Here is a 25,387-nt window from a genome sequence, read left to right as displayed (position 1 = left end):
AATTAATATTTTTATACATTAAATTCTGAAATTTAAATTAGTAAATTTCTGGGTCCCTTTTTTAAAGAACCTATCAAAAGATGATGAAAAGGAATGCTTTTAGCAACAAAATGATTTGTAATTGCCAAATGCTGCATTGGTCCCAACTTTCTTTATACTGGGAATGCATGTGACTATATCAGAACTTTTTGTGTTAAAGTCAAAACAAACACAGAAGAAAATGGATCCTTATAAAAAAGTTTTTAAACCATCATATAGCAATATCAATATCAGTCTCAAGAACACAGCCACGCTCTCCTCCTTTCGGCAAAGACAGAAAACACTTCTAGTTTGTTGTGACAACCGACACAACACAACATCAACAATACCGTACCTAGTTGAGACATCTACACTGACCCCTGGCTTCTCCAGGGAGAAAGCAGCCAAAAAATGTGTTCTCTCTGCAGGGGATTCATATTAACAGCCACATTAGGAGCACAAAAACAAACTTGAGATGGGCTGACTCACCTCGTTGGATGGTATGCTGACAACACCTGTTGATCTCCTCTTTTCCCTTAACTTCCTCTTCTCGATCTGTCCTTTCCCCTTCCTTGCACTGGGACCACTGCTATTCTTCTCCTTGACCTTGCTGGGTGATGGACTCTCCTTGTCACTGTCGTTGCACGCCACGGGGCTGGACTCCGGGGTAACACAGTGAGGCTTCTCCAGCTGAGGCGGGGCTTTCTTCGGGGTACTTGTGGTTGCGGCGGCAGAGTGCGCTTCTTCCTCGGGTCTCTTCAGAGCCGTGCCGGAGGAGGACCGAGCCACTGGGAAGCAGTTCCCAGCAGAGACGCTCCGGTCCGGGCTGCTGATGAGCTCGGTGCCGCCAGGTGGAGCAGACTGGCGGCTACTGCTGTTGCTGTTGTTGGCAGCCAAGGGAGTACCAGTGGCTGCAGCAATGTCCCCCAGCATTTTAGCCCTCATCTTCTCCCGTTTTGCCTTCCATTCCTCCAGAAAGTCTGTAGTGGCGTTCGGCTTGAAACCCCCCGTGGCCATGATCCGATCTTCCTCACGTTAGTCAAAATTAATTACAATTGAGATTGGTATTAAATTGCAGCTCGCAGCTCTCGTCCTACTGGCACCGCATTCCTTGAGTGATTAACCCGTGTGCTGTTGACAGGTATGAGGAAAATATAGTTAGCTTCACCAGAGTCGAAACTTTCTACTTGTCTAGCGCTGTCTGATAACCAAACCCTGCGCACATAACTTCAAAAACGGCAGGTTCCATAAGTTTGTTGTCGGCTTTGAAAGTTGTAACTTTCCAGATATACCTGGTATTTGTTCCGCTTTTAAAAGTAAGTTAAACTAAAGAAAAGTTGACCAAACAAGAGCAGGAGTATAAATTCGTGTAAAACCTTACTTGTGTGGAGATGTTTTCGTCGCCAAAATGCTCTCCTCGGTACAGCCAGGTGTGCCTGCGGTCCGCTCTGATGAATGGCGCTTGTCTCGAGCGCTGAGAGCCGCTGCGCTGCTCTGCCCCCTGGCACACCGGGTGAGTCCGACAAGTGCCGAACATTTCCGAATGAAGCCGAGTTGTTGTCGAGCTTCACCCGAGCGCTAGGTCGCTGTATTGGTTCATCCATACGGCATTAGGGACTTGTACTATGACTTTTCAACTTGATCTGAGGTGTTTTGGTACCTTTTTGCTGTTCCAGTGAAAAAATTATCATACTTTTTTGTTTGAAATGTTATATCAAGATTGGAATATGTTTGTACAGTAATTGTAATATGTCTGCAGCTTCGTGGTTTTCTAATAATTAAAATAAAAATTTGAAAATAATTAATTAAAATCAACAGAATGTTTAAAATCATTCAAAATTTTCAAATAATCTAAATTTGCTCTTGTAAAAAATTACAGCAAACAGCAGTTCAATCAATCAGACTTTATTTATATGGCATCTCTCATGAAATAAATAAATATAGACCATTGCACACTGTTTGGAGAGCTAACGCAATGAAATATTTTAAGATAATAACAGTGAAGTAAGCAAAAATACGAAAAGACAAATTAGATTTCAGAAAATAAAAAATGTGTGTGTGTGTGTGTGTGTGTGTGTGTGTGTGTGTGTGTGTGTGTTTGTGTGTGTGTGTGTGTGCGCGTGCGTGCTTGCGTGTGTGTCTGTGTTTATGAAGGATTTTGCACACCTCCACAACTCAGACATGCATGTCACAGACTTTAAGTCTTCAACAGGCCTTTGACAATCACACAGTTGGAGTGCAACATTTTTGCAGAGCACCATTTGATGACAGTTTAGCTCTCCCACACTAAATCACAGCCTGAATCCCTAAGGCACTGGATGACTCACTGAACCAGCCCAGATCAGGAGAGAGCTTCTGTGTTCATCTCATCACTCACACTAATGTTCACACTTGGTATCAGCTGAAAGGAAGGCTGAGGATGATAGGAAATGATTGACAACTTGATTCATGATGCAGAGGTTGAGAAATGTCACTCACAGAGCTCAAATCGTCTGATAAACACAATGATTTATAAGACTCAAAAACAGCTATGTATGCTCTATTCTTCATTGAGTTCTTTATAAGAAAAATATATTTTCAAAGCCATTTAAATGTTAAACTAAAACTAAAAAAGGAGCAGGTACAGAAGATGAGATGATAAGATGAGAGGAGCATTTGGTAGTTTTACGCTGACAATTTAAAAAAAATCATAAATTGGATTTCTGCAGCAAAATAATTTCTTATAGGTGGTATATCAGTACCAGATATCCTCTGCACAGTAAACTTATTTAGAATTATAAGTGAAGTGTACACATAATTGAAACTATAGTGTGATTATCATTATTTTCTATGTATCACCTGCATTTTAATGTTGTGGATGATATGAAGCTAACTATGTACATAATTAGGTTTATTGTATCATATATAATCTATTCATATGATTTGAATGAAACGCATGAAAAACAAACACGAAACGTCAATATCTTACATTATTTTATTGAAGTGCTGTTCAGTACTTAGTTATCTCTAAAGGCTGGTTTTTAATTTGTTGTCTAGTGTGCAGCGCTGTCTTATGTGATTAACTGTGTTCTAATATTTATTTATTTTTTATTACCCCTGCCAACAAAACTGGAGAAGGTTATGTGATCACCCACTTTTGTTTGTGTCTTGAGGGGACGTCTTGAAATTAATGGATTTTTATGACATTTTTGTGAATCTTGAGTCAAGGACGAGTTGATCAAATCTCAAGGTGAGGATCTGCGTACAGATTCAGACTCTGGATGACCTTTTTATTGTATTCCGCATTGTTGGACAAGGCCTTTTCCAGTCCAGAACATAATCCAGATTGAAGAGTTTAAAATACATATGGGTGCATTTGTACTTTATCATAACATAATAACAGAGATGGGGTCAAGATGTGATGGCTGGAATGACCTTTCAGTAAGGCTTTTATAACAACAATCCGAGAACAATGTGCAGATGCTAGTTAAAAAAGACCACGGGATAGGATGGAAGCTCCAACTTTGAAAGAAAATTCATTGATACACAGTAGAACAGAGTCAGAGTCCAATGGTTGATTGCTAAACATGTCACATAGTCAACATCACCATTCCATTTCCCCTGCAGCTCTCTTGTGTAACATTCTCATGTCTGAGGAAATACAACGAATTAAACAAACACTGCCCCTTTTGCTGCAATGCTGATGCAAAGCTCCATTGCTGGAACCGATCATGGCATTCCAGTGATATTCAATCTTCACGGATTATGTCATTACCTCCCTCTTTGAGCAGGTTTCCCCCCAAGAAGTGATTTAAACCTGCTTGAGGTAGTTACTGTCAGAATTCTAATTTCATGCAAGGCTAATAGCGCTATAAGTTAGCTGTGATAGTGGCTATAAGCCTCACAGTGTTAGATCTAAGCGTGTCTATTGCTCCGAAGGGTGCACTGATGTTTGGGGAAGTTCATCATTTATATGGATTCCATCACCACTAGAAAAGAGGCTGTTAGCGCATCTATGTTTATTTGGTGTACAGGCCTGAAACATAATACTCACGCACCTCCCCGCATGAGTGAGTGGGAGAACAAGCACCCAGCCATTTTCTCTGCATGTGTCAATCATGTCACAGATAGTGAAAAAGGTTGAGTGGAGCAAAGGAGTGAGGCTTCTCTCCTAAAAATAAACCCTGATCTGTGAACTCAGGTCACTCTGCTGCATATTTTGCATATTTCAGTCTGCTCTTAAGGAGGAAAAAAGAGTGAAAGGCCACAAAGGTTGTTGTTAAGTATTTCCTTCCATGCCAATGCAAACTTCTAGCTCAATCCCATTTAACATTCCTGTAAGAGATTACAAAATTGAAAGAGCTCTAACTCTACATTGCAGATTTGCAGCAGAGGCAAGAGCATGGATTGCTTTAAAGGCTGTAAAATGAACGTCAAAGTATCTTGAAAATAAATATAAAGTAAAATGACAAAATGGCCAATTTTGCCTCCACAAGTTTTCAATTCTCCAATAACATTTCAAAAGCTATTAGCAGTGTAATCTTGTGGAGAGCGGACAGCGATGGGAGCTCACTCCCCCATGAAATTGTTTATCCAAGAGGAAGTAAGTATTCAAGAAATGTTTCTTCCAATCCTCCCAGATGTTTGGGTTTGCGCACATTCATCAAGTGGGCAGATACTGCTGTCAGGATAAGAGCATTATGATGACTGGGAATCATGCTGTTTGCCTTGTTGGTTAATCGCACTTTGATCCCTTCGAAAGTCAATGTTCTACTTCAACACATACACACACACGCACACACACACAGGATAGTCTGTGTATCTTTGGATATTTTTATTTTGTTTCACAAACTAAAACTGAGTTGTTATTTAATTTTCTTTTTGAAGATACAAAACCTAACCTTTTTCTGGCACAAAATGGAGGAGCAGAATTTAGAAAAAAGATTTCATTTTCTTTTTATGTTATGAATAGGAACAAATTTTAAAAAAAATAATTTCACACAAATATCTGGCTTCAAATAAGTGTATCAAATGCTAAAGTCAGTTTGCCAGAGTCACCATCACACATAATAGTCAGATAAATTGCAAAAAAATATCCGAATGCTCATGTTGAAGTAACAGAATCTCGATGCTTTCACCCAAGTTTCATTCTGCTGACTGGATTTCCATGAAACTTTTTTGGAGGATAGCTCTGGGGCCAGAATAAATGTGATAAAATTTTGGTGCAGATCCAAACCGGAGCAGACCCTGAAATTGTTTTTCTGTTCTTCAACATTTAACAGCTGTTTTCCGTATTTTTAAAAAAGGGACATTTTTGTGACAGAATGAAATATGTTATCCAAACTTTTGCTCCTCGTGCTAGATTTGAACTGTTTAGCATCCGGTCCCAGTTCTGCTGTGACATCACCCTCCTTTGTGTGCTCATGGTCAACAGTAGGAAGGAAGCTAAGTGGAGGGACAACAGAGGGTTTTAGGTGACACACTTCCTGTGAAATAGAGAGTTCCAAACACTCACATGGAGACCTTACAGATATTATAATGTCACAAAATGTCATCTACATGTAAACAGAATAAACAGAAGCTTCTGCAGCTAAAAGTAAATAAGGTGACATTTCCTTTCTTTGATAAGACAAACATATAGCTTTGCTGTGTAATGAACGACTTCATTCTGCAGATCCAGTCACGTCTCCACCTCATAGGTTTATCCCCTCTATGCCCTCCAACGGCTCCAAGTGCCATCTGCAGGGTACCATCTGTTGATGGTGATGATGACACGCTGGTGGGTTACTGGGTGGGTCGCTGTGCCAACGTCATCTCCGAGCTGCGATCACTCCAAAAACAGATTTATGTTTAATCTTAATTCATACCAAATTAAGATTTTATTTTCAGCCTGGATATCATAAGTCATCTGTTTCTTGCACGACCACGGGTTTACTTTCTGATTAAATTAAATCAAATTACTTGCAAATAATTTTAATGCAGATGCAACTGCAATCAAAGTGCTTTGTAAATGATTTCAACTTGTTTTAAGAAGAATAATTCATATTACCAAATAGATAACCAAATTTGTTAATGCAACTGTAAAAAAATCAGAAAATCAAAATTAGAATTTTGTTGTTCCTCTATTTTTTGTTAAAATTGAAAATATAGGCTTCTTACACTGTTTTGTTTACACAATAAAGTGAAAATGAGGAATAATCAGAGTGATTTAGTCAATGTATAACTAAGACTAAAATTCCATGATCCTGCAGTGAAGTGGATGCCCATCATGACTTGGTGCAAACACTCTCCTGCTGCTTTTCCCAGATCCTAGCCGGATGGATTTATGTGCTTATGTTCTCTGAATGCATTCTAGTATTTATGTTATATTGTCAAAACTAGTTTCTTTATTAATCAATTTGATTGTGTGTGTGTGTGTGTGTGTGTGTGTGTGTGTGTGTGTGTGTGTGTGTGTGTGTGTGCGTGCGCGTGCGTGTGTGTGTGTGTGTGTGTTTTTCTTCACTCACAAGGTACATTTTTCTCAGTTTCTGCCAAAATTCTTTTACTTTCTCTATGAGTCAATTTCCTGAACAAAATCAAGGCATTGGTTAATTTTTTTCAAAGTTTCCATGTGGATAATTTGATTGATGACTTACTCCACATTCGAGTCTGCACAAACATTTTAGGGAGCAGACAAAGAAGTCCTGTAAAGAAAGAATACCTAAAAATATATATAACTAAAATTCAAATGTGAATTAAATTTAAAAATGTATTGATTGAAAGTGGGAGAACACAAGAAAAGTCTAAATCAAGTCCTTATTTGGTGTGACTACCTTTTCTATTTTCACATACAGTAGTTCTGTGCTGTATTTAAACACAAACAAAGAGCAGTTTTTCCTGAATGTCCAGAATCCGTGGCATCCTCCTCCAGCTCCTCGCTGTTGTTCAACCAACAAAAAGACATTCCACAGAGAAAAGTAGCAGGTTTAGGAAGCTCTGACCACTTTCACCGTCATAATTGACTTAAACTATCATATTTCAACCACAGTAATTTGTCTGCTGCTTGCATATACTGCAGGATATTTAAATGGCAGCTCTGTCAGGGAAAGAGATGTGTTCCCTTTTTCAGATTTATCCACTCTGTTCCATCACTGTTTTGGAATCAGTCTTAACCAAGTGTGTTTGTCTTTGTTTCAGTGAGACTCAAGCTGTCACTTCAACACGACACCTCCATTTGTCATTGAACCTCCCCCCCATTACCATTTGCCTTCAGCACTGAGATTTAAAAAAAAAATTTTTTTGCATCTATGCATCTGGATTGCGGATTCTGTTTATGTGTTGGGGGTTTGCTTGGCATGCTGCAAAAGGAAAGAGAAGGGGATTAAACTGGTGAAAATAAAATGAGTGGAGTGTATGTGTGTGGGTATCTCTGTCTGTGTGTGACAGCAGTTGCCAAGATCTAATTCTCTCTTTATGGATGATTTCCAGCCTTGAAAAGAACAGTAAGTCAACCCACGACGGAGCTGCTGTCAGGAATAAGGGAAACCAACCAGCCATCATGAGAACTATTCTTAGGTCTCAAAGCTCCAGTTGAGATTTATTATCAGTCAATGGTTATATCAGATATCACTAAAGATGCTCCTCAAGCACCGCTATAAGGTACAATTTTCTTCATTTTCAACCTCATAAAGTGGAGAATTGATTCCGGTCATGTAAACTAAACACATTCATATTCCCTAAAGGATGAACGGTAACTTCTTTTCCAGGAGTGCAATCATTCTGTTAACATTTTAATTTACATGTTGAACGATAATGTTCACATCGGCCTGAGGTGTATTTTGATGGTAGATAGTAAACATGGTACACGCACGCAAGGGATTTAAAAATACACACATGACTCTCTGTAATTCATGCCTCCCCCGTCAGCATTAAATACCTCAGTAATCCTCCTCTTCATGGACTATCACAACCAGATGATGTCATCATCATCTGATTGTGCTAGATGATGATGATGACATCATCATCACCCCCCCCCCCCCACACACACACACACACACAGCCGCCCACTCAGCATCCAGGAACACACAAGTTCAACAACTGTATCCCTTCGGCACAGGGCCACTATACGTAAATCCATACCTCATCTAACTTTGGGCACCATTGCTCTCATTTGAATTTGGGGTCTTAGATCACCCCAACTTCTGGGTTGTTCCCAAGCATCAACCGGGGCACAGACAGTCTGTTGTTGTTACTCTGGTGTAGATGCACCATTGTGGAATGAGGAGCGGTCACCATTCTGGCAGTTTGTGTGGTGGACTACCTCACCTCCCGCATGCCAATGGTACCATCCAGGTCATGTTGCTCCAGCCATCTTTATTCTGACAGATGTTTTTTTCTCCCTTATCTTTATGCTTTTTATAGAGGTGTGTTACTTTTTAACAGGAAGAGCGGTCGATTTAATAATGCCATCGTGACTGAAAACATTGTTTTTGGTCTAATCCAAAAAGATCTTCCCTAACTATAAAATATATGAACTCTACTTGTATATACTGTACTCTGATGTAATTGCCCTACAAATGAATGACTACGGTAAGTGTAAATATAAACCTGCTGAGTAACATTGATCAACCGCAACAGATTAAAGGGGCAGATTAACAACAGAATGTACTCTCACAGACACAGCAGCAACTTCCAATTCAACGTTGTTTCATCCTGCTGCATGAGATGATTGAGGAAGCATGTCCATGGGAGAGTACAAACACAAACCACATTCATTAACCAGGACTGAGGCAATGGAAAATAGAAACTAAAAGAGAGCTGAGATGCTTTTGCATGACTGTAGGCAATTACAGGAGATAGCAAAGCATATCTTTGAAATTTACTCTGCAGATTTAAAGGTTTAAGTAGCAACTAACGCCCACATAGCTATTATCAACAAAACACACATGCTGATATATGGGGGCTGCTTTAATCCACTGGTAGAAGTAGCAGATAACAATCTGCCACTTTATCATTTTGTATACACATGTAATCTATATTTGTTTGAAAGCAGCTGACATTTGGGTTTCCAAAAAGTGAGCAGCCTCAGGAGCATGAATGCATCATTTGGGATTTTAGACTGAGGGAGGACAGGATGTAAAAAGAGCTTCGTCGGCATGTTGATGTAAACAGGGTTAAGAGACGACTACTCCCGTTCATGGAGTGGCAGAATGGTTCAGACATTTAACACTAATGTGAGGTTTAAGTATGTGAATGGGGGCCATGCCTCCTATGTGGGAGTGAGCAGAGCATGGCATTGGAACAGACATGAGTAGGAGTTGAATTTTATAACAGTGATCATAACCTTGTAATCACTGCATTAAAAAAACAAAAAAAACCCCAACTCAATAAGGTTGAATACACCAGCCTGCATAGGTGTGCGCCATCTGCTGGTATGACTCGGTATTGTAGCATTGAAATGCTGTATCCTACATTTAAAAAAAGATATAAAGGTCATTTTCATGACTGTGCGTCAGCTCAAAAGGGTCAATTTGCTAGGAAAAAAAGGAAACAAAACTATATCTTTCTATATTGGTCTGACTAATAATAAACTTAATGTAAAATATCTTAATGTTGCAAGATAAGGAAGTGTTTAATTAACTGGGGAAGAAAATTTTCATTGAACATATTTAAAGCTGTAATGAAAACAACATATATCAAACACATACAATAAAAACTGATTAAGATTTCATCCCGAAAATTAAAATTTAGGACTAATCTATAGCACACTAACTAACTGGATATCCCATTCAACATAAGGAAGTCAGCACTGACAGTTACGCGTACAAATCACACAGAAATTCTTCAAATGATTAAAATAATCACACGTGGGAACAATGTACAAGTTTATTTTAATGAACTCTTCAGTGGTTGGTAGTCACAGCACAGCTTGCATGTATTAAGCCACACACCTATTTTACAAGATGACGGGAAAAAAATGAAAGAAAAACAAAAGTCTAAACCAGAGTAGATGGTGATCAGTCCATCTGCAGTGACTTTTTTTTTTTAAACTTCTTTTACTAAAATATCCTTAAAAGGCCACTGAAATGCATAAAATGTTTCAGATGCATGAAATAGTCGATGGTGGCGATTTGCTTAAACCTGACATCAAGACTCCTCACATGGCATTGACAGTGCATGTAGACATCGTAAGGACCGGGTTAGCAATACCTAAGATTTTTTTTAATTTATTTTTTTTTAGTGACAACACCTTGGCTATAACACTACAGCTTTAAAAAAAAATTGTAACCAAAATTAACAGCACTCTTCCAAGATACTGAATACAATGAAAGTGAAATGTAGTGAAGCAATTTTTTTTTAATCTCACAATTATTTTTTAACTGGGAAAAAAAAAAAGAGCACTGAACACTGCCAACCGTCCCGTGAAATAGAGGCTCCAATGTCTTCAGACTATGAAAAAAAAAAAAAAAAGAATTAAAACACACCTTTTTGTCCTCTGGAATTTGTATAATTTTAATAGTAACAGATGGGAACCATAAACGCATGCCATGTGCTGGTCTCAAAACAAATACATACAGGTATATACAGCATCACTCAGTACCTGCTAAAACAAAGTGAGAAAAATACAGAGTATAAACTGACTACACTACAAACTTAAAACAAAAAAAACAAAAACGAGGGAGGTGAGCGATGGAAGGGGTGGAAGAGTGAAAAATCCTACTTTTGATGGACTTATAATTAAAGCATTAAAAAAGAAGGAAATGCATATTGCACATACAGTGAAAGCTTAAATTCCACCAGGTCCGCCTCGTTTCGCTACAGCGAGAACTCAAATTTTCCCTCTTGGAGAAAGACACACAGAGGTACAAAAAAAAAAAAAAAACAAGCAAGAGGGGAGGGGGCGTGTGCATCATTGGTGATCTGTGTGTGAAATATGGGGCCACAAGGAGTTGATGCGGGGCAGAAAGTGGCACTTAGAGGAGTTAAGGAGTAAGGAAACTGCACAGCACACAACACTTACATAGGGAGATGAAGAAAAAGAATACATCAGAGAGTGTGGCACAAATAAAATCAGGTGTTGGATAATATCTGTTCTTTACTGATAGCTGAGAAGGAGAAGAGATGGATGCAAGTGTTTTTTTTCTTTTTCTCTATGTACAACTAAGGCTTATTGGTTAAATAGTTTTCAGGTTTCACTTCGCTCACAATGCTTTTAACATGCTGATCACACAACCCTTTTTCCTTTTGCTCTGTAAACTCAACGGGGACAACAGCCACACTAATCGAATGAATTACAGCCGATGAGGTGGCATGGAGAGAGGGGGGGGATGGATGGATGGATGTTGCAGTGGTGGTGGTGGATGAGCAAAAGGGAGATTTAAAAAAAAGAGTTGGGAGGAGAAAAAGAAAAAAAGGAGTCTTGTCTCTGATGTCTGTTGCAATTAATATCTAAATGTGCAATTCCATTAGTCACTGCCATGGGGGGCTTAGGGGCTGAAGAAGACGGGGCGTTGGGGTGTGTTCTACTTGGAAAGCTTGCTAATGACTCGAATGAGCGCTCCATTCTCGTCCTTTAGTCTCTGGTTGTCTGCTTTCAAGTCTGGGAGCATCTGGAAGGGAACAAAAAGGAAAGAGGGGAAGGGAGGAGGACAAACAGATGAGGCTTAGACAAGTCTGAACAGAAATGTGGTGTCATAAAACAAGCCAAGCCAGTTTACACATTAGTTAATTGCAGCCTGTGTAAGCAAATCTGAAGTCACACAGCATGTCTCATACTTTGTTTTCTACTTTTTAATTTCTTTCAGGGAAAAAAGAAGAAGAAAATAATCACATCCTCGTTCCAATTCAAAGAAAAAGTCAAAGCGGGCACACCACAGACCAAAGGAACTCCTGAGAAAGCCATGCAGAATCTGAACGGCTGCTCGGCAGCAGCCAGAAAAATACAAGGCAAAGCTGCTCTTACAAGTTACCATAACAATTAAAATGACTTGTATTTTGATGTTTGAGTGAGGAACGAGTCCATGCATCTGACGGATATTGTTAAATTTTATTAAACCATCTCCTGAACGTGTTAAAGACGAGATGAAACAATGATTCAGAGGAAGAAAAGCGATCAGGTCGAATCATGGCTGTCATATTATTGATTTGCGTAAACTACAGCCAGAGTGTGAACAGTGTAATAATTTGAACTAACAAGTGTAACTTTAAAACTTAATGCCACTTCAATTAATGATCAACTTTGTATTTTGAGTTTCCTAAAGCATGTATAGAAATTCATGTTTAGTAAATAGGCTCCCGATTCTACACAGAAGTCTGCTTTGAAATCCCTTTAGTGTCGATACTGTGATTTAAAGTGATGTTTCATTCCTCATAAAAACGCTCCTGTAGCTGTGGGGATGAAGACATAACATGCCAGACTCCTACTGATTCCAATTCCAACAAAAATAAATCATGTGTTGAGCACAAATATCGCTCATCCACTGGTTTAAACATTCAATCATCGGTGCAGTGAGTTGCTTTAATCTTGAAAAATGCTAAACCATGTCTAATCTGAACCTGCTGGTGCATGCAGCCGACTTCATTCCAATTTAAATCTGAGGTGGAAAATAGGGTGGGAAAAAAAAAAAAAAAAGGTTCAATCTTTGAAGCTTTGGCTAAAAAGGTTGATACCAAAATCAGAAGAAGCCACTTCATGCAAAGAAGCCAGAACAAACCAAAGTGAACGACTGAGCTTCCTGTGGAAGAAGCAAGTCGCAAGTAAAACTACAATCAGGACACTTTCCTGTACAGGTTTTTAAAAGAAAATTTAGTCTTCAATGATACTTACCTGCGTTTTCTTTTCTCGATAATTAGTTTTATAGTTAAGATGGAGTCAAGAGTCGGTTTAGGACTGTACTAGGCGAGTGTCTTGTTGTAGAGACTAAAAAAGAAAAAAAACACCCTCCCCAATCTGAAAACCAAAAGCTCTTGGGAGGCACGGGGCAAGGGGCAGAAACGGGAGTTTATAAAACCACTGATGGTTGAGCGGGTGGGCACCTGCCTGTCTATGGGCGTGGGCAGAGCACGAATGGAGCATGAGAAGAATGGGGTTGGGAAGGGGTGGGGGGGTCAGGAAGAAGAGGAAGGAGAGCAGAAGAAGAGAGGGGGAAGATGGTGGTGGATGGATGGGCGTGGCTTAGAGGTCGACGGAGGGCAGCTGGCTGCAGGCGGACTGCGAGAGCTTTGCCAACACGCGGGACAGGGCCCGGTTCTCGGCCTGCAGCCGCTCTTTAACCTGCCGCAGGGCCTGAACCTGCTTTACCTGGGGGAGGTTCTGCAGGGGGGGTGGGGAGGGGAGACACAACCACAACACAGGAGGAGAGAGAAAGGGAAGGAAGGAGCAAGAATGAAAAAATGGCAGAAAAGGAAAGTGTTATGGGGAAACAAATGAAAGGGATTAATGAAAGAAAGGACAATATAAATTAAAAGAGAAGAGGGGCCGAGGGAGGGAAAAGGGGAAAACAGAAAAGGAAGATTGTTAGAAAATGGGAACAGATTCCGAAAAACCGAAGGAATGATTAAGAGCTTTCCGCTCCAGCATGATGCTTGTAGCTGGAATGGTAAAGTGACACTGATAAGATCAGCCAGCTGTCCAGGAACTAAAAATAACACTTTGTTTTCACGGCCATGGGAACAACGGTCGTGCACAAGAGTCTAATGGATCCCCCCCCCCCCTTCTCTCCCCTAAATTTTTCCAGGAAAGCAGCATTTAATTGGCCATCTGAATCAAAGGGCTTAAATGTTATGTCAACATCGATTACAACAGCTGACCTGAGATCTGCTCCAAACATGGAGAGAGGCATGAACCTACATACGCATCAAGTAGCCAGATGAGACGCATGTTGAACTCTGTCCAAAACAGAAGTTTGGGTTCAAAGCTTCTATTTGCCTCCATTTGGAAAGTTGAGTTTTCTTTACTACACATATATTAAATTTAGTAATTTAGGAATTCATGTAGAAAATAAAGTAGAGCTTAACTCATTTATTACATCTAAATCTTGAGATTTTTAGCTTCAGCTGAATGTCAACGCTCAGGATGGACGTCTGCAAACACTTCTGTACAATTTATAACGAGAGAATAATTTAATACCAGTCAGAAATAACCACAAAAGCAGAACCTTTAAATTTCTGTACTCCATTAATTGCTAAAAAGAAAATTGTGATGTGCTGTGGATGTGACAGTGTCGGGAGATACCTTAAGTTCCTCCTCCATCTCAGAAATCTTCCTTTCTAGAGCTCTTCTTTCCTGCGGGACAGAAGAAAGCACATTAGCTCCCACATTTCACAGACGACTAGCAGAACACACTTCAGTACAGTCTCTACGCACTGCATGAATTAAGGTGTGGAAGATGGTGAGCGTGTAGCGATAGCATACACAATGGAACACACACACAAACACACGCACACACGTGGTGAGGCGTTTGCAAGCAACAGCCAGTTCACACTTCCAGATTGGTGATTTCTACATGATTTAAAGGCAGGAATGAGTCACAAAACTAGGATGGAGATGCTTAGAGGTCGTGTTGGATGGTTCGTGAATAAAATGAAGCCATGTCCACACATAGCCGTATCTTTTCAAAAACTTTTTTCACCCCGGATAGAAAAAAATTTGCGTCCACACGATAGCGGTTTCGAAAAAATCTCCGTCCACATGTAACCGCATAAGTGCGTTGATCAACATGTTTATAAGCAGAACAACAACAGGAGAGAGGACTGGGAAATTGTGGAAATTCATGCCGTTCCTCCTGGAGGACGACCTCCAGGAGGAACGGCAGAGTTCTCCCACTAGCAGGCAGCGCTACCTGGTCTGACCGTCGGCGTCATTGACGAACGTGAATGAATGAATAAATACATATATAAACTGACTCATAACGAAAGAGAGACGAACAAATAGTCATCTGTCAAGGATGTTTATCAACGCATCTTTGACGTGGAGCTGTTATGCGTCAGAAAATAGCAGGTTATAACTCAGTCCATTTGAGATGGGTCACACGCTGACGTCACAGCAGATTTCGTTGCAGGGAGACGCCCCTCAAATAGAAAAGGTTTCGGTTACGGCATCCACACGACAATGCAGACCCAGCGTTTTCATCCCAGATATCTGCGTTGTCGTGTGGACGGAAGGCGTAACCGCAACAAAAAAACTTTTCAAAAAGATCCAGCTACGTGTGGATGAGGTCAGAATGTCTTTTGTAACAAAAAAACCCAACAAAAAACAACAATCTTATTATTTAAAGCTTGTGAAGACAAATGGATCTTCTGGAATGTTGCTGAACAACAGATTAATTTTGTGTCAGCAGGTTATGACGTCTGCACCTGAGAACTGGATGAGTGACAACGCACGTGCACGCAATCTCTGAACAGAAATTTAAACCGACTAGTTCTACTTCCTGCGTAAAATCGAGGTCAACACGCTTTCATTCAAACAAAAGTAAATAAATAACATAGGCAGTCTTGAGAAGAGGTGACCACACACTGTCTTTGAGAATCAAACATGTGAGAAGGTGAAGGTGGTAGTGTTCTGGGAGGAAGAGGCAGGGAGGAGGAAGACCCTTTTTGACCTCCGCTACAAGGGCATGTGTGACACGACAGCCAGCAGCAGAGAGGAGACTGATACAGAAACTCAGCTTAAGATCATACCACCACTCAGATGATATTGGGGCCTGCTTGTTACCTTTAGACATAAACCCATTGGTGGTGTTACCGACAAAAGTAAAGCAGTTCAGACTGATCAAAATAACTGACAGGAGCTCTGAGATGTAGATTAAGGTTGAAATAAATTTGAAAGAGACAGAAGTTACAAATGTCATCAGTAATTCTCATCTGTGAATGCTCTGGAGCCCGGTTAATAAAGTCGTTACCCTTTTCTCCATCTCAAGCTGTGATCGGTCGGCATAGCGTTCCTGTCTCTGCAATCACAAAAATATAAAAAGTTTTGATTAGAGATCATCTCCCATCAGCACAGATCGACTGAAGCGGCGTGAGCTCGGAGTACCTGCGTGGCCTTCTCTAGTTGTAGCTTCAAGTCTGCTAGCTCCAGGTCTGTGTCACGTAACTGGGCCTTCAACTTCTCGTTCTCAGCTAAGATCTGCTCGTAGAGCTGAAAAAGGGGAGGTGGGGGTCACATGGTTAACATTCTAGCAGGCTACGTTTGCTGCCATCACACATCTCTGTCCCCCAGCTCATGTTTGATCCTTCAAACAAGATTTAATCAATGGTGTTTCACATGGACTTCAGACCTTCTTATAGTCAGTGGTGTCGTCTCTGTCTAGTCGGCTCGAGTATGTCCTCCGACTCTCAGTGTAGCCGCGGCTGGAAAGGGTGTCATTGCGATCCGAGGATGAAGTGATCTCATTCCTGCGACAGCATGAACAGACAGTCATTTAAAATCTAATTGTCTAAATGAATCAAGAACACATGCACAGAAGGCGATCTAAAAACCTACCTGGATAATCTGTCACTCTGGAAAACAAAGAACAAAGAGAAAAGCAAAAAGTTCATTTACAAGAATACAAAAAGTCATTTCCAAACTTAACTTCCTCATTCAGATGTTACAGCATTCCTCTGCACATATCACCACCTAACCTTCACTCCTTTCTAATGCACTTCCTACACACACTATTCCTAACAGCTGCTGTGCCAGCCAGCGCCTCAGGGCCTGTTCCGCCTCTCAGACTTGCTGTGATGTGCCACAGCAGAAGCTCAGCACACGGAGCCAGACATCAGATAGCGGGGTCAGGTTGAAGGGTCGGGCTTCCAGCTATTTCGAAAAATTGCAGGCTGCTTCCTGAGGTGGACCAAAGGCGGCTGCACAACAATGCTATGATGTGAGACGGGCTGAAGCTTTGGAGGAAACGACACACAGCTCACACGAATAGATCAGTACAGAACCGGAGATGCATTATGCTGATGAATCTTAACCATAATGTAAACTTAAACGCTGCTCCTGTAGCAATATTTTTTTTACATTTGGAATACATCAGGAGAAGCTCCAAAGCTTTTTCTGCAAGATAATTGCATTTGCTATTTACTGCTTGGCACTGATATTTTCATTTATGGAATTAAACTGTTTTTCATGAATGAATTCTTCCGTTCTGTCTCATTGTGCATGTGTACTCTGACCTAAGTGAACCACACTTCCTTCCCTTTGATTACATGTTTTTAAAGATGACTTTTGGTCACTACAAAAAAGGACATAAGGGTATGGGAGGTGGGGAATAAAAGTTCAGGCTGCAGATGGTGGAAATTTATGTAATAAAGTTAGGAAATCACAGCTACACAGGACAGATTAGTGATTATCAAAGACTGCTAGAGTTGCTTGGCCTGGACTTCATAAAAGGAGGCATGAGGACAGACGGGAGAGTAAATGTAGAAGGGTAAAAATCAGAAGTAGGTCGTGCCACACATGAAACTCCACTTTGCCTCGAGGGCGCCTTCTTATAAGTCAGTTTTATCTACTTTCTGCAGTGCGTGTTGTGTTACCTGTGGCTCTCCCTTGGTGCTCCCTTCCTCCGAGTCAGACTGCTGTTCAGGGTCATTTTCATCACCCTGGGTGTTTTTTTTTAAAAAAAAGAAAGAAAAAGATTGGTATCCAAATGATCAAAGAGGAACTTCTATAAACTCCTGAACTTCCTGGGTCAGTGTTGTGAATATTTATGTTAGAGAAAGAAGCCATCTCTAGGAATCTCTTACATCTTGGGTCCAGAAGGAGACGCCGGTAGAGCGTCTCTTCTCGCGGGGCCGCCTGCGATCCCGTATGGAGCGGGGCTGAGACTTGTCCTCTCCCTCTTTCTCTTCCTCCTTTTTATCAATTTCTGCCCAGTGAGAAAAAAAAGAAAAGAAAAAAAAAGTAAACAATAAATAATCTGCTTATGATAAAATCCAACATGGTATGGAAGCACCCACATGAAAATCCACAACAGAACTGAGATTGAAAAATAATCATGTTAAACAAGGTAGTGATGTGATTTTGAAACAAAGTTTGATCAAGACAACAAACCGACACGGCTCGAGTTCAGGGCCAAAGCAAACAGACTGTGATTATGGGAGAACAAAACGATCAACGTTTCTTTCCCTCAATTGAGAAGTTAAACTGCTTCCATTTTCCCAGACATGCTTCACAGCCTCACGCATGAAGAGAAGAGCTACATAATTTGAAGGACGGCCTGATCCCTTTCTGTCTCAACGTCACTAATGACTGAGTGGCAGTTTGCCCATGTAAACATGAACCTGTGCAAACAGATGCTGACATCATTTATGCACCCACAGCTTTTGCCAACTGAAATACTGTTTTTGCACCAGCGTAGGTAACATTAAAAAAAATATTCAGTTTCAATCTCACAACGATATTGCTAGAAATGTTTTTAAGCAGTTATTGTGTACATTTTCTGCCAACAAGGTTAAACAGTGCTGTGTTGTCTGATTAAATGTAAGGTAGATTAGATTAGCAAATACATTAACAAGGTTCATGAACATTGTAATGATGAAAGAGCAACTATTGTTGTGTAACTGTTTAGCACCCAAGGATGTGAAAGTACCCCGATTCACAACTGGTTTACCAGCAGTCACAGCTTACTGACCTTTTTCTGTATCTCTGGAGGAACGGCTGTAAGAGGAGCTGATCCCCACCAGACTGTTAGGCCTGTTGAGGGAGCTGGAACTGGAGGACAAAGTGGTGCTAGAGTAGGACGGGGTGGAGGCAGTGCTGACCGTTGAAATGGTAGAGGTGGAGGAGGAAGATGAAGGCCGGTAGCGCTGGTGGGAAGAGACACAGACAGAAGACTGTTAGGAGGGACTGTAGGCCCTAAGATACAGCGGCTCAGTCCTGAGAGAGTAAACGATCTGAGTTTTACCTCTTCAAAGCTGCGATACTTCGACCGATAATCATCTTCCTTAGTCTCAGTCTCCTTCTTTTCCTCCTGCTTCTCCCTGTCTTGTTTCTCTCTCTCCTCCTTCTCCTCCTCCCGGGTCTTTGCGGGACGACTTCTTCCAATTGTTTTTTCAGCTTCTTGCAGGTCAGTCAGAGTCACGCCCTGGGAGAAGAGGGCAACACCTCTAGAATCTGACTTCCTCTCTCGTTGTACGAGCATGAATGTCAAGTGGATGACATTCCCTCAGAATAATCTACAATCGACATATTAGAGGTGACAGAAGCTCACTGACCTGGGTGGACCTCCTGGACTGTCGAGCCTGTCTGGAGCGGGCTTTCCTCTGGGACTCTGACTCCTCGTCTCGCACTGGTGTCAGGTATGACCTGAAAAATGAAGACAAACCAAAAATGTGGTTGATAATTAATGTAAAATATAAAATAAAACAATCAGAAAAGTTGTCCCTGATCTTTTTGCTGCTTGAACGTCTACAAAGGCCTCTGAAGAGTATTCATGGAGCTGACAGTAACAAGCAAATAATCCTTCTTTTCATGCTTATGGTAGCTAAAATTCAAATATTGAATCTGACAGTATTGACAACAGACAAATAGATCAGTGTTGACTGTCTTCTAATAGCCTTAAGCTTTTTGTCCCCTCTTTGTGAGGCATTACTACAACAGTTGCACCACCCAGTTCAGTATACATTATGCATGCGCCATTGCTTGAATGAATTGTCCGTCTTTGACGTGAGTGAGGAAAACCTGGAAGGGCTCTGGTTCTGTGGGTTCATGCAAGCGTTTAGTGGAATGTGAAATATGCACACACACACCCCCTCTCCGCCCTCCCCCAACCACACACAAAAGATCAAATAAAATGTTGGTTTAAGGGGATTTCCTTAAATGAAGATGTATGTGAAGCAAGATGTTCCTGGAAAATGACACCAAAGATGAAACTTAAAATATACAGAAAGATAGTGTGAAAACCTTTTTTATCAACTTCTTGCTACAACTGGATCAGACTGTGCAACACAGGCAGCTATTCTGGCACTTTCTCTCAGTGTGCAGCACGACACCAAGGGACATGTTGAGGAATTATCTCGATGAAGAGCGGAGCCTCGTCCTTGAGGAAAATGTGCAGCTCCTGCCCACTTTCCTTATAAGGAGAAGTCGCTGGAGCGGTCTGGGCTCTGAGACAGGCCCGCCCTACTCCTACCACGACAGGTGGCTTCCTTCATCACTGAACAGGAAGAGACACACTCAACCCCACTCAAACACACATGTGCAAACACGCCTTCTGTAACACACACTGATCCACCCAGAGGAAAAAAAAAAAACTGTCTTCCTTCTACCCCTGTGTGCTGGGCTGAACTGCTCACACGCCTGCTTCTCAAACAGGAAATGCATCCGGATTCCTGTTTGACTGATGGAAGCTTTTGAGGTTAGCTCCAAAGGTTCAGGAAGTCACTCACAGTAAAAGTTACAAGATCTGAAAATGTCTTACACAAACAAATCCAAAAAGTAAACACTGTTTTTTGTGGAGATTTCCTGAATTATTGTAATTCCCCAAAGGTAAACTGATCAAATACTATGTTTCTAAACGTCGTTGTATATTTTTGGGGCTAAAACTGAGACAAGAACTAAAATGCCACATTTATTCCCACATGGGGATCTACGTATTAAGGTAAAAGGTGTGTGCTGGTGTTACCTGCGTCTCTCGGGACCCGTGACGGTTCCGGTGCCAGTGGTGGTTGTGGTAGTGGTGGATGTGGCAGTGGTGGTAGTGGTAGACATGGTGGTGGTGGTAGTAGAGCCAGTGTTTATAGTAGGAATAACTGCAGCAGATTCCTTCTCCTTCTCTGCACTCTCCTCTGACCAGTACCTATTCAAACGCCAGCGGTTTATAAAGAAACCAACTCAGTCTCCACTTCTTCTGTATACATGGCAAAACTGAAATGTCACTGCAGAAAACTTTTTAGGTAAAGAATTATGTCTTCAGGCAGCAGAAAAGCATCTATCTGCTCATTAGTTAGACATCTATTTGTTAAACCAGCCCTCACTAAAGATGTGATATAACTCTTGTTCCTTCCAAATATCACCTAGGTTGTTTAGTAGCTTGCTTAAACTGGGAACCCTAGCTATATGGTGAAGAAGGCTCCTAAATGAGCAAACATTTCAGTTTCACAAATGTATTAATGTGGTGTGATAGGATAGCAAACATAGTTATGGGTTCAATGAGTGTGACTTTATGTGTGACTATGTTAAGAACCACAGAAGCAGTTAGTGGTAATAAAATAGCACAAAATGTTTTTCCACTTCTGAACACTGTTCTAGTGTTCAGAAGTTTTTACATTTTACACTCAATCTAATTTAAAAAATGGTGTCAACTCATCAATTGGAGTTTGGATTTTTTATTTCACGGTACTAATCCCAGTAAGGAAATTATTAAACCACTCTAGCACACATTGTTAGTCAATATTCATGCATATAAAGTGTGTAAAGGCCGATAGCGCGCGCGCACACACACACACGTACACACACACACACACACACACACACACACACACACACACACACACACACACACACACACACACACACACACACACACACACACACACACACACACACACACACACACGGCCTGTAAGCATGCAGTTTCTTACATGTTATTACATGCATGTCAAATTATTTTCAAAACCTCCTAAAGATTATTTGGCTTGTAGATCAAACACTGATAAAACTTTTTTTCAACGCAACCACTTACCATCCAGTACAATTCAGTATATTATGATCACATCAAAGTTAGAAAGCCCACTAAAAATCTATGTTTTATACATGAGTGGTGTTGATCCTTTTCATGTACCTGCTGGTGAGACTGGTGGAGCCAGTGCGAGTGGAGGAGGAGCCCAAGCTGGAAAGCAGGCTGCGATTTCCTGTAGGCGAGGTAACAGATGAGGAGGTGGTGGTGGTCGTGCAGGTGGTGGTAGTCGAGGAGCTCAAGTCCTCATGTCGTCTGCCAAACGAACCGCTGGAAAACAAAGTCGTCGGTGAGACAGAGCAAGATACAGATGTGATGGCAGCCTTGATATCAATAATGCAGTTTGATATCCAGACAATATTTATTGTTGTTGTTTTGAGCTGAAATATTTTTGCATCATGTCAACCTGAGACTAACAAATGCAAAAGATGTAAAAAGGTGCTAATGGCCTGTTTTTTGATGCCAACCATTGTGTATCACTATTAACAACAGAAATTGACAACCATCAAATTGAATGGTGAATTCTTACTAATGAAGTTATATGTACTTCAAAAGAAAAAGTCAATTCAGACTTGCAGCCACTCGTAACGTATGTTACGAGTAACACATTATAGTAAACTGTTGCAATATTACATTTTTTGTAAACTGGATTAATTTAATATTAACCGTCTAAGTGGTATGCTTGAATAGAGATGTAGTTTAACTGCAGTTTTACTGAAAATAAAGGTTTCAGTGATGGTGCTGTGGGATCAGTCTTTCTTTTGCAGATGTAATCAAAAAAGAATATATTTGAAATGCTCCGCCTTTTTTTCCAAAGATGCAGCGTGACATGTTTCTGACTTCATCAAGCTGGTTGGAGACACTTCCAAGCTCTGATGGACACTGAATGCAACCGTAGGAACAAAATGCACTCTTAGGATGTAACTGATGCACAGTCGAGACACATGTCCAGAGAGGTCAGGTGAGTGTGAAGGTGATGGCGCCCCAGAGAGGCTGGTGTACCTGCGGTAAATGCTGTAAGACTGGTAGTGGGAGATGGGTGGCTGCCAGGGTTTAGTATTACAGGTGTTAGGTTCCAAGCTGGAGGTAGACGAAGACTTGGCGGGCACGTCCCGCGTGCTGCCGCTCCGCCCTAGTGCTAGCGTATGGGACGTGCTGGCGTGTTGGCGGGCGAGTGAGAGCGAGAGAGGCATATTAGCAGTGAAGGCACGCACAAACACACACACACACAGATACAGTGCAAGACACATACATATTTCAGATTATCAAAAGCTTTGCCATTGGTGCATACAAGTCATATGCAGCAGGCTGCTGACCGGAGTACTGCAATCCCCTTTTGAAGTACACACTTGTAATTGTTACCAAAAACTTTTGTTTCAAAATGATGACACTATTTAAAGATGTCTTTGATGGCAACATAAAAATTAACAAACTTCCAGAAATACTGAGAGTTGTGAAGTAGATTTTACAACTTTGAAACTAGAAGAATTGATTTGATATTTTATTCTTATTTATCCAAACATACGACATGCATGCAGAATAAATTTCATGTCAAGAGTTTGTGCCATGATTAACCCTCAGACGTGGATTTACCTGGAAGTCAAGGCTCATTTAAGCATCTGTTAAATTCATTGCAAACACATAGGCATGTCAACCTGACAGAACAGGCACAGTCATGCAACAGACTGTGTGGCAGTGATAAAGAGAGGCACTGGATTGATTTGCATAGCTCTCTTAGAAGCTGCTGCTTGGAGCTGAAGCATGTAGTTGTATCTGATAGCTAAATCCACTCTAAATGTACTGTAGATGTTTGACTACCATATACAGAGGTTCAGAAGCTATGCAAGTCAACCTCACAGAGGGTGAATCCATCAGATCCAATGGCACAGATCTGATGACCAGATGAGGGATTAGGATTGACAGAGATTTGCAGAAGCCAACCTGCGCTGGTAGCTGGGGGTTCGGTTGGTGGAGGCACTTCCTTCGTTGTTCTTCAGGTCGTCATCCCAGCGTCGCCGAGTGTATGAGCCACTACGAATCAGAGCAGTGGAGTCCCTGGGGAAGGACAAGCTAAAATAGTACCCTGGGTGTCGTCATGACAACCCTAACCTAGATATTAGACATTAAAGATTTTTTCCACTTTAAAGCCAACTCTGCTAATAATGAAATCCTTCAGTTTTGTGGCAATCTTGAAAATGTCCAATTGCAGAACATTGAGAGCTTTTGTTTGCAACACACAGCAGCTAGGCAGCAGAAGCTGCTAATGCCAATGCAGTTTTACATAGAGTCACTCTATGACTTCACCTGTTTTCCTTCTCATCTATGTCTGAAGTACTCTGCAGTCTCCTGGGTATGGTGGGGGCCACATAGGCAAGTCGTGTCCCTTTATCTTTGTCCTGTAGATACACACAAAAAAAAAGATGCCTGAAGGTAAATTACTTCCTTCTTAAATACATTGAGTCAGAAAAACTAAATGACAGGAACTCAGCGGACCTTCTCTTTGTCTTTGTTGTCAAGGGAAGAGGAAAGGCGAGGACTTGAGGCCGAGCGCATCACCCCTGTCGTATCTTTCTCCCTCTGCGCCTCCTTGGTGGCTGTGATCTCAGCTAGAGCCCCATAGCTGCCAGTCTTCCTCAAGCCCAAACGCCACGACGCCGGCGACTCGTCCTTCCTCTCTTCCTCCACTTTTGTAGAGACCTTTCCAGCAGGCTGTACGGCCTGTGAGGGAGGATGGGGCAGCAATTTAATTTTCATGTCACCCTTTTTTACACCCTTGGAGTAAAAAGATGTTGGGTTTTTAGCCATCTCGGTGACAACAAAAAAAACAAAAAAACAATCAGGTTAAAAAATAGTTCAAATAAAGTTTGGATTAATCTCCTGGAGCTGCAATCTTCCAAAGTTAAAAGAACTACTTCACCTCAAAAACACCATTGCTTTTCTTTTGCCTGCCATGCTATGTATTCATTAGGACCATTTTGTTGTGAGTTTGGAAGTATTAACTAGAAAGTCAGCCTTCTAGGTGACACTTTTTGTAGCAATCGAAACTCCAAAATATTTGTCTTTATCACCACACATGCCATCTAGTTCAGGTACATCTTAGAGAAAGCAGATCTCAGCTTGAAATAGCTCTAAAATTTACACCCAAAGTAACTTTGGAGAATGAACAGCTCTACAGGTAAGCTAAAACTACGGTTTGATTTTGGGTGAACTGCCCCTTTAACCGTTCATAAACAGAATTTTGGAAGGGACAGCATGCCAGTTATTCCAGAGGGAAGGTTCTTATATGTGCTTTTGAAGCAGTTGATAAACTTGTGGGAATTACCAGGTCTGGCAAACAATTACATTTTTGTAATAATCAAATGAAGACAAGCAATAAAAAAAAAAAAAACTACGACGCCACACAGACACAGTGAACAACGATCAGGACAGTGCAGCTTCTGATTATGGGTGAAAACAACATAATGTAGGGTTGATGAGTGCAAGTCAGCAATAGGGTTGTTCAATCTGCATCACCTTGATTGGGTGAAGGTGGTTAGGGGGAGGGATTAAATACGTTGTCAGTGCACATGTGAATGTAGGATGAGAGAACAGTTCTGGTGCATACCAATGCCTCACCATGAGTTTTTTTGGCGCTAGAGAAATGCCAGTTTTGCGCAAGCCTTGACGCCACAATGCAGGACAGCCTGGTTCCGCCACAGGCATGAGGGGGGTAATACATTCAAACTAAAGCCAACCAAGACAAGAGCCGG

General features: G+C 41.2%; 2 protein-coding genes across 5 annotated transcripts in view; both read right to left on the bottom strand.

Moving 5' to 3' along the window:
• Window positions 1-1,534, bottom strand: part of pawr (PRKC, apoptosis, WT1, regulator) — a 54,985-nt gene extending 53,451 nt beyond the window's left edge. The window contains exons 1-2 of the mRNA XM_068307362.1: window positions 1,400-1,534; window positions 508-1,149 (exon numbers count right to left, since the gene is read on the bottom strand). Of these exons, the coding sequence (XP_068163463.1) occupies window positions 508-1,035 (528 nt within the window). The 5' untranslated portion in view covers window positions 1,036-1,149; window positions 1,400-1,534. The remainder of the gene's footprint in view (window positions 1-507; window positions 1,150-1,399) is intronic.
• An 8,313-nt stretch (window positions 1,535-9,847) lies between these two features.
• The window catches only part of ppp1r12a (protein phosphatase 1, regulatory subunit 12A), a 43,310-nt gene continuing 27,770 nt past the window's right edge, over window positions 9,848-25,387 (bottom strand). Inside the window, exons 10-27 of one of the 4 annotated variants that reach the window (XM_068306641.1) lie at window positions 24,132-24,356; window positions 23,943-24,034; window positions 23,580-23,693; window positions 22,641-22,793; window positions 21,744-21,908; window positions 20,586-20,759; window positions 19,177-19,267; window positions 18,867-19,046; window positions 18,594-18,768; window positions 17,707-17,828; window positions 17,497-17,562; window positions 16,460-16,476; window positions 16,254-16,371; window positions 16,010-16,114; window positions 15,876-15,923; window positions 15,655-15,688; window positions 14,210-14,260; window positions 9,848-11,585 (exon numbers count right to left, since the gene is read on the bottom strand). In XM_068306641.1, the coding sequence (XP_068162742.1) occupies window positions 14,229-14,260; window positions 15,655-15,688; window positions 15,876-15,923; window positions 16,010-16,114; window positions 16,254-16,371; window positions 16,460-16,476; window positions 17,497-17,562; window positions 17,707-17,828; window positions 18,594-18,768; window positions 18,867-19,046; window positions 19,177-19,267; window positions 20,586-20,759; window positions 21,744-21,908; window positions 22,641-22,793; window positions 23,580-23,693; window positions 23,943-24,034; window positions 24,132-24,356 (1,911 nt within the window). In that variant the 3' untranslated portion in view covers window positions 9,848-11,585; window positions 14,210-14,228. The remainder of the gene's footprint in view (window positions 11,586-14,209; window positions 14,261-15,654; window positions 15,689-15,875; window positions 15,924-16,009; window positions 16,115-16,253; window positions 16,372-16,459; window positions 16,477-17,496; window positions 17,563-17,706; window positions 17,829-18,593; window positions 18,769-18,866; window positions 19,047-19,176; window positions 19,268-20,585; window positions 20,760-21,743; window positions 21,909-22,640; window positions 22,794-23,579; window positions 23,694-23,942; window positions 24,035-24,131; window positions 24,357-25,387) is intronic. The other 3 variants (XM_068306640.1, XM_068306642.1, XM_068306643.1) reach the window with 3 other exon arrangements.

The sequence above is a fragment of the Antennarius striatus genome, chromosome 22 (assembly GCF_040054535.1).
Source record: "Antennarius striatus isolate MH-2024 chromosome 22, ASM4005453v1, whole genome shotgun sequence".
In the NCBI taxonomy this organism is placed as follows: Eukaryota; Metazoa; Chordata; class Actinopteri; order Lophiiformes; family Antennariidae; genus Antennarius; species Antennarius striatus.
The sequence above is the reverse complement of the archived record's forward strand: the minus strand, read 5'-3'. Positions and strand labels throughout refer to the sequence as shown.